The 9,911-nt window shown below is 34.0% G+C and overlaps 1 protein-coding gene across 1 annotated transcript in view; it reads right to left on the bottom strand.

The window, feature by feature from the left end:
• LOC121385885 (protein draper-like) overlaps positions 1-9,911 on the bottom strand; it is a 116,965-nt gene that overhangs the window by 40,046 nt on the left and 67,008 nt on the right. The window contains exons 11-12 of the mRNA XM_041516676.1: positions 7,620-7,712; positions 5,949-6,038 (exon numbers count right to left, since the gene is read on the bottom strand). Of these exons, the coding sequence (XP_041372610.1) occupies positions 5,949-6,038; positions 7,620-7,712 (183 nt within the window). The remainder of the gene's footprint in view (positions 1-5,948; positions 6,039-7,619; positions 7,713-9,911) is intronic.

The following is a 9,911-nucleotide window of genomic DNA, read 5'->3' as shown; positions in this document are numbered from 1 at the left end:
TCCCTAAACAAACTCATGTCACTACAGATCTAAGTCCCTAAACAAACTCATGTCACTACAGATCTAAGTCCCTAAACAAACTCATGTCACTACAGATCTAAGTCCCTAAACAAATTCACACCAAATGATTAGTCTGTAATAGAGATATAACTAACACTTGTTTTTGGTCAGTTAGAATGACTTGATGTACCGTATATCTTCACCTATAAGTCGAATATTTTTCACCCAAAAATTATTTTATAACTTGGGGGGTCGACTTATAAGAGGGTAAAAAAATTTCACCCAAAAATATTACCGTTTTGGGGATTATTTTACGTTTTATTGTTGAAGTATGCCTTGTATTTATACTCAAATATGTTAATTTAACAAATTTATTTGTTTGTAACCTTTTTTTTTGGCATTAGAACGGTTTTGGTTATGCAAAAAGGCGTGCGATCTCACTCACATGCCAATAGAACAGTCCACTTAGTTAAAATAACAGTCATCACTAATAGCAAAAATGTAAACAATACTAACTACCTGTTGCCTGAGTTTATTTTGAAATCTGGTCACTGGCATTAATGGTTGTTCAAACAATGTTTTGTCGGTGATTAACTTCATGAATATTACTGAGCTGACCCTTAAAACAGCTTAGACCGATATATCTGCAGTTCACTAGAGCAATAGGGACATACATAAAAACCAGTGTACTTTCCAGAGTTATCCTCCTTACATGTATTAATATGGCGGTAAAACATGTGATTAACTGATACTTTCAGTTTTATTGTAGTGATCTGTTGTCAGTGTTTATAAATAAAGTTGTTGTCTGTGCACAAAACCATGCTGTACAGTGCCATACGGTAACAGCTAAACAGCTTTCACTATCTACTAAGGGAATATTTCGTTTTGATGCTATGTTACTTGTTTGCGATGTACAAAACGTGAAAACCGAAGTTTGTAAAATAATTTTCTTTTGTTCAAATATTGTACATTATTGTTCTCATGTGCTGAAAATAAGAAATATTTATAAGTTGTTTTTCATGGGTCGACTTATAAACGGGTCAATAAAAAAATAAGTTTTCAGGGCTTGAAATTAGGGACTCGACTTATAGCCGAGATCGACTTACAGGCGAAGATATACGGTAACCAGTAAACAATATTTTTGTTTTCCATGGCAAAATGGCAGCCATATCATGGCCACAATATCAACTCCTTCCATAGACAACAGTAACTCCATGTGATTTTGTATTGACATAGAAGGACGACAAGTGACCAAAACCGTAAATTTGCTAGCACTATCCTGTATCTCAATTCTAAGCCCACCATACTATATAAAAACCACCATTTTAAAGACTGGAATATTTCCTTATTATTTTATAATAAAAATACTCTGTTATTAAGACCACCCTGCTATCACGGATTACAACCAGTAAAGTCAGACCCAATGGTAGTTTTCAGTGCATTTCAACTCCCAACAAATGCGACCACATCATTTACCTATCATGTCACAGAAACGACAAGTAATAATTAAATAGCGTGGTAAAATCTTCACTAGTTGTGTGTTAAAGTTAATTGCACATGTTACTCACAAGTAATTAAATAGTCTTATGTTTGTTTAGCTAAAAAGACAAGATATATTACTTCCGTACAAGTGGTCTACAAATTAGCATGTTATATGGTTGATTTCTGTAATGTACGACCCACAGTCTTTTTATTGTATACATTGCAGTAATGTTGAAATGTAGCAGTTAAACTGAGTAACATGGGGTTTTCTTAATGAAAGTATATGCCATACCATTCTAGTATTTTATTTTTCACAAAAACTGTTAAAAGATATACGATTAAAATCAGTCATATCATATGAGCTAGAAGTCACACATTTGTATAGGTCCTAAACGTTGTGAGGCTGTCATTTGTCTAGGCACTTGCTAATACCTATCATGTAATAATGAAGTAAAATAACTGAAGTAGACTTGATACTTAGAGTATCCTTGCTGTTCAATGTAAACACCAATACCGGGAATGAGGGTGGGACGTGAAATACACAATCAATATTTACCAAGCAGCTAGTAACCATTCTGAATATTGGTAATTCGGTATTAGGCCCACCTCACTATTAAGACCAATTTAACAAGTCCCGCTGACAGTCACAATAGTGGAGTTTGACTGTACTTGTGTAACCATGTGGGTTTTATTGTTTTAATGATTTTAGTGTGCACAAAACACATGCACCTAAACCTCTGGCTAGGAGCTGTAGGTACCTGTCTAAACATCTGAGCTCTGACCAGGGACAGTGACGATCAACCAATAGACTGGCCAGCTGTGTTTGACCCAGTTGGTGGCATTCATGAACTGCACAAGCTAGCCACACTCTATCTGAATTTAATCTACACAGGGATAATTGGTGAGTTAGTTTAAACAATATTTATTGCCGTCAAAATGCGGTTTGGGATTGGCCAACAGGCAAGAGCCTATATTAAGGCCTCTCCCTACATTTATAAATACAAGTTTGATACATCAAGATGACAGAAATAGTATAATAATTTAAATAAATTCAAATTAGCTAAGATGAGAAGAATGGAAGAGAGAGAGAAGAAAGGAAAAATAAAAATAGATAGTTGATATGATATTATTTAGTCACAGTTGGGAAGGGAGAAGGAGGAATAATGAATAGTTAGTTATCGAAACGTTTGCTATTAATTATAAAGTCTTGAACAGATTTAAATATAACACTATTTTCGTGGGTACTAAAATTTGGGTCACCAAATAATAAAGTCTTGCAATTAAGATTGTGATATTTTGACAGGTGAGTATTACGAATTACATTATATAGTGGACAATAACATAAAAAATGTTCTGCATCTTCAATAAGATGTCCACAAGTACAAAATGGACTGTCACTTACGTGTCTTGCAAATTTATGACCATTTAGATCGCTGGTTCCCAAGCGGAGTCGACTATGTAATATCTGTTGCCTTCTATCACCATCGTAAAAGTAGCACGGTACAATTGGGTCTGATTTATTTAATTCTGATTTAAATCTATTTAACGATGAAGAATTCCTAATATCGGACGTTATATTATTCCATAATTTAACTGCGGTAGGAAAAAAGGAATTCGCGAAAAGTTTAGTTCGACAAAAGTATGTAAGGAGGCGATCTACATTACGAGTGTAATATGGGTTTTTCGCAGAAATGGGGCGTGGTAATTGTAATGTCAAGAATGTGGGGAGCAAGTTATTAGAAAGTTTATACATCATACATAGTTTATGGCGACTTCTCCTTTCTGATAAAGATATAAAACCAGTTTCGCTATATAGTAACTCGTGAGATGTTCCCCGAACAGAACCACAAATTGTACGCAAAGCGTCCAAGTGTATATTTTCAAGATTGTATGCCTGTTGGAGACTACAATTATCCCAAAGAATATCGGCATAATCAAAAATGGGAAGAATAAATGATCTATAGATTTTTACTAATGATTTTCTAGATAATCTATATTTAAAGGATCGAAGACAATTTACCATTTTACTGGCCTTACTTACAATATTTTGTATATGGAAATCCCATTCCGCAGATTTCTGGAATGTAAGGCCCAAGTGTTTATGGACATCAACCTCTGATACTTGTACGTTGTCTAAAAATAACTTAGGATTGCTGGGTTTTTAAATTTTTCGGCTAAACAACAAGGTTTCGGTTTTTTCGGGACTGAACTTAACAAGCCACCGTTTAGCCCACTTGTTAATATGCTCTAAGTCAGAGTTTAAAATATTACAACATAGTTCAGGATTTTCAACAGTAATAAATAATGAGGTATCATCAGCGAACAATCTAATATTTGAAGTAATCCCATTAACAATATCATTTATATATACCAAAAACAAAATAGGACCAAGAACAGAACCTTGCGGAACACCTGTGGAAATGGGTTTAGTATGAGAGAAATGTTTTTGTAGTACTACACATTGTCTTCGATCAGATAAATAGCTTTCAAACCATAATAAGAGTTTTCCCGAAATCCCAACAGTTTCTAATTTATAGATCAGACCCGTATGCCAAACTCGATCAAATGCTTTGCTTATATCGCAAAATACTGCTCTAACTTCTTTCCCTTCATCCATAGAATGACAAATAAAATGATAAAAATCAATTAGTTGGTTAACAGTTGAATCGCCAGGAATAAAGCCAGACTGGAATTTTGTTATGGTGTTATTTATTCTAAAGAAATTGAAAATGTGTTTAAAAATGCATTTTTCGAAAAGTTTGGAGAGATTACTTGTAAGTGAAATGGGTCTATAATTACTTGGTTCATGAATACTACCCTTTTTATGAATAGGATTTACGTTAGCAAGTTTCCAATCTGAGGGGAAAATGGAATGGTGTAATGATAGATTAAACAAGCATGTTAGAGGGTATGAAAGTTCTTTAGCTAGTAACTTAAGTAATCTATTGCTAATAAAGTCGGGGCCGGATGATTTGGATGTATTAAGGGTGTTTAAGATATCTTCTACTTCAGATTATACTAGCTCTATTTCTATAAGTGAGTTATATTTCTACTTTTCTAATTCACTTTACTATTTTACTAACATATATAAAGTATAGTTTATAAATTTCAAATAAGGTTTAAATAAATAACTACATGTACTTCAAGTAACATTTACCTTGATAAAGAAATAAACTGAATTAATGTATTAGAATTTGGGCGTGGCACTTAAAAAATTATGCTGTAACAATAATGGATATTCCTATATAGCCAAGTTATAATTAAATGGGTCGTTATTATTGTTTTAGAAATGTATGTGAATAGTGTGTATGTGTGTATATTAAATTAGAATAGTATTATTTATTTTACTTGTTTCTTGTTGACGTTTTGACGGTTTGAGGTTTTCGCCTAAAGCCCACAGCTGAAGGTAATGGTATTTCAATGTGTCTAGGTAAACCGTATCACCTATGGGGACAATGTTTTGTGTCCCTTACTTTTATTTTATTATACTATATATTGCCATATGTGTAATTGTTTGCTGTAAATAATGATTTAAGATTACCGACAATTGATTAATGTTCATTCGTTTAACGTACGGTAATTCGGTATTGTGTATAATGCCTATATTTGATGTTTACTGTAGCGATGTTAAATATTGCTCAATGTATAGTTCTTTCTTTTGTTTAAGCGATTTGCTATGATCTGTAGATAATAACTAGACTGCAGAGTGTGTTTATATATATATATATATATATATATATATATATATATATATATCTTTTAACATGTTTTAATATGGTGTTTTAGAACTGTTTATGTATAGTTGTGAATGTATTTTAATAATGCCATTTTTGCTTATAGGGTTTGACTGACTATATTTAACCTATTCTTTGGAATAAAGAACCCTATTAAAAACCATCTTTACAGAGTCCAGTTGTCTGTTCGGGAGGGGGGGAAGTAACACTTGCTTGCTGACACATACACTATGCATCCATATAATACAGGTCTTTACAGACAGAGCATAACCTTTTGACCAGTATACATACTCTCTATTATGTATTGCCAATAATTTTCATAAATATTAAAGGCTTTTAAACCTTTAGTCAGTTCAGAGATGAGGCTAAAATATACTGTGAGATCTGTTTATTCAGGATATAAATAATATTTATAGCATGGTATGCATGCAACTTCAATCTCTGGGGAAGTTGTTCCCTTTATTTCAGCAAAATTTGAAATATGATCGTGTAAGATAAAAAAAAACCCCAGAAGAATCCAAAAGTCAGGGACATAATATTGCCACTTTTTGTAGATTCACTCAAATACAAACGTGATACTGTATATCGGGCCAAGTCATAAAATATATATACATGTGTATATTGGTGTTTTTTGGTGGGGGGGTTTTTGGTGTGTTTTTAAAGAATTCAATAAATCAAATACAGGAAATATCCATATTTTTTACAAGATCTGGAATAATAGTTTAGACATACCACACTTATCTCCAGTCCAGTACAATGGACAACCACAAGAGCAGGTTTTCTCATCAAGAACACCATATTTACACTGTAAGCTGCATGTGTCTGCCAAATATAAAACAGTAGAGAAACCAGCAAAAACATAAACAATGTTAATATTTTAATACTATTTTCTATTATTAATTGTATTATTTCATTACAATATTCATTCATAACTTTTAAAAACCACAAAACAAAAGAAAATACAGCAAAACAAAACAAAATACACAACAAACTTAGCCACAACTTTATTTTTAAAAATACTGCAGTACTATTGTTCCTAATGCATGTACCTGTAACCTTTTTCCCTTACTGTAATGGTAATTTTCTTGACCAATTAAAGAAAAGCAGATTGTCAGCTGTCAAGTATCCCAATTAAGCCTGACTGATTTGTTAAGTTTAGCCTACGTCTTCATTTGGTTAGTTTTTATATCGGTAATTTCAGTACTGCAGTATATAAAAATCAAGTTTCGTGTCATGGTAAACATAAAGTATGCATATTAATTTATAAATTAGAGTTCAAAAACAAATTTTTATACCAGAAATTTAACCTATTGTACAAAGAATAACGTAATGAATCTTTGACGTCACACAAGACAAAAACTAGTTTCCGTAAGTCCACTACACGCTACCACAGAGCATCAGTAGATCAAATCAATGGCAGAGGCAGATCTAGGGGGCCCCACGGGCCCGGCCACCTCCCCCCCCCCCCTAAATTGTGTGAGTTATAATTTTATTATATATTAATTTTCATTTTTTTTACAATCCCCCTCCAAAGTTTCCGTGGCATTCCGCTTCATGTCAATGCCCCCCCCCCCCCCCCACTAAATGGATTTTCTGGATCCGCCACTGAATGGGACCTATAACTTTCACACCCATTTCTATATGGGAACAAATTGCTACCTGCAGTGAAAAGTTATAAGCATTATAAGTCATTGTTAAATGTAGAATGTACATTATCTCAAATTGCTGTGTATCTTAAAGTAATATATACCAGATTTAAATGTAGTAACTTTAGACTTGCTGTTGACCATACAAAGAAGATATAACAATATAGACTACAAAGAAAGACTGTCCATATTGCCTGGATCATGCATAAAGATATATTGAGGATGAACTCCATATTTTGCTTGTATGTAGTGTTATGATGTACTAAGAGACCATGAAGGAAAACAAACAAAATACAGTCATAATAATTATCATTCAATTTATTGAAGTAACAGACATGTTCAAAAATACTAATTAAATACTGCAAAACAAAACAGTTCACAGACCAGAAAAAGTACAAATCTTATTTTATATTCTTTGTCCACTATCCAGCATGGTGTTTCTAGGTATTTCAAAACAGGTCTTCGACACAATTGGTATTTAATAATCACTGGTGGATTCTCGAGAATTCCAAAGATTTAAATAATAATTACTTGAAATCATTCTCTTTCAGTCCAGATCAAAGTTCACTGACATTAAAACAGTGATTAATATTGATGTCATGCCACTTATATTTCAAGTACAAAAAAAATTATAACTTTCTATGTATTTGTTAAAAAATATATTTTGGAAATAGAAGAAAAACAGAAAATAGAAGACAAAGATGAAAAAAGATAAAACACTCAACTATAATAATAATTGTTCTTATAACACACATACCACACTTATCTCCACTCCAGTACTGTTTACAACCACATGTGCAGTTGTTATCATCAAGCTTGCCTTCATTTTCACATCCGGTATTATGACTGCCTATGTGCAGATATATGATCTTGATTACATTAACTACATCCCACCCCTCCATTATAAAGACTACCGGTATTATGACTGCCTTGTGCAGATATATGATCTTGATTACATTAACTACATCCCACCCCTCCATTATAAAGACTACCGGTATTATGACTGCCTTGTGCAGATATATGATCTTGATTACATTAACTACATCCCACCCCTCCATTATAAAGACTACCGGTATTATGACTGCCTTGTGCAGATATATGATCTTGATTACATTAACTACATCATCACCACCCCTCCATTATAAAGACTACCGGTATTATGACTGCCTTGTGCAGATATATGATCTTGATTACATTAACTACATCCCACCCCTCCATTATAAAGACTACCGGTATTATGACAGCCTTGTGCAGATATATGATCTTGATTACATTAACTACATCCCACCCCTCCATTATAAAGACTACCGGTATTATGACAGCCTTGTGCAGATATATGATCTTGATTACATTAACTACATCCCACCCCTCCATTATAAAGACTACCGGTATTATGACAGCCTTGTGCAGATATATGATCTTGATTACATTAACTACATCCCACCCCTCCATTATAAAGACTACCGGTATTATGACAGCCTTGTGCAGATATATGATCTTGATTACATTAACTACATCCCACCCCTCCATTATAAAGACTACCGGTATTATGACAGCCTTGTGCAGATATATGATCTTGATTACATTAACTACATCCCACCCCTCCATTATAAAGACTACCGGTATTATGATGCCTTGTGCAGATATATGATCTTGATTACATTAACTACATCCCACCCCTCCATTATAAAGACTACCGGTATTATGACTGCCTTGTGCAGATATATGATCTTGATTACATTAACTACATCCCACCCCTCCATTATAAAGACTACCGGTATTATGACAGCCTTGTGCAGATATATGATCTTGATTACATTAACTACATCCCACCCCTCCATTATAAAGACTACCGGTATTATGACTGCCTTGTGCAGATATATGATCCTGATTACATTAACTACATCCCACCCCTCCATTATAAAGACTACCGGTATTATGACAGCCTTGTGCAGATATATGATCCTGATTACATTAACTACATCCCACCCCTCCATTATGAAGACTACCAGTAGATATATGATCTTGATTACATTAACTACATCCCACCCCTCCATTATAAAGACTACCGGTATTATGACAGCCTTGTGCAGATATATGATCTTGATTACATTAACTACATCCCACCCCTCCATTATAAAGACTACCGGTATTATGACAGCCTTGTGCAGATATATGATCTTGATTACATTAACTACATCCCACCCCTCCATTATAAAGACTACCGGTATTATGACAGCCTTGTGCAGATATATGATCTTGATTACATTAACTACATCCCACCCCTCCATTATAAAGACTACCGGTATTATGACAGCCTTGTGCAGATATATGATCTTGATTACATTAACTACATCCCACCCCTCCATTATAAAGACTACCGGTATTATGACAGCCTTGTGCAGATATGATGACCCCTCCATTATAAAGACTACCGGTATTATAGCCTTGTGCAGATATATGATCTTGATTACATTAACTACATCCCACCCCTCCATTATAAAGACTACCGGTATTATGACAGCCTTGTGCAGATATATGATCTTGATTACATTAACTACATCCCACCCCTCCATTATAAAGACTACCGGTATTATGACAGCCTTGTGCAGATATATGATCTTGATTACATTAACTACATCCCACCCCTCCATTATAAAGACTACCGGTATTATGACAGCCTTGTGCAGATATATGATCTTGATTACATTAACTACATCCCACCCCTCCATTATAAAGACTACCGGTATTATGACAGCCTTGTGCAGATATATGATCTTGATTACATTAACTACATCCCACCCCTCCATTATAAAGACTACCGGTATTATGACAGCCTTGTGCAGATATATGATCTTGATTACATTAACTACATCCCACCCCTCCATTATAAAGACTACCGGTATTATGACAGCCTTGTGCAGATATATGATCTTGATTACATTAACTACATCCCACCCCTCCATTATAAAGACTACCGGTATTATGACAGCCTTGTGCAGATATATGATCTTGATTACATTAACTACATCCCACCCCTCCATTATAA

The sequence above is a fragment of the Gigantopelta aegis genome, chromosome 12, assembly GCF_016097555.1.
Source record: "Gigantopelta aegis isolate Gae_Host chromosome 12, Gae_host_genome, whole genome shotgun sequence".
NCBI classification, from domain to species: Eukaryota; Metazoa; Mollusca; class Gastropoda; order Neomphalida; family Peltospiridae; genus Gigantopelta; species Gigantopelta aegis.
This window is presented reverse-complemented; position numbering and strand designations above follow the sequence as displayed.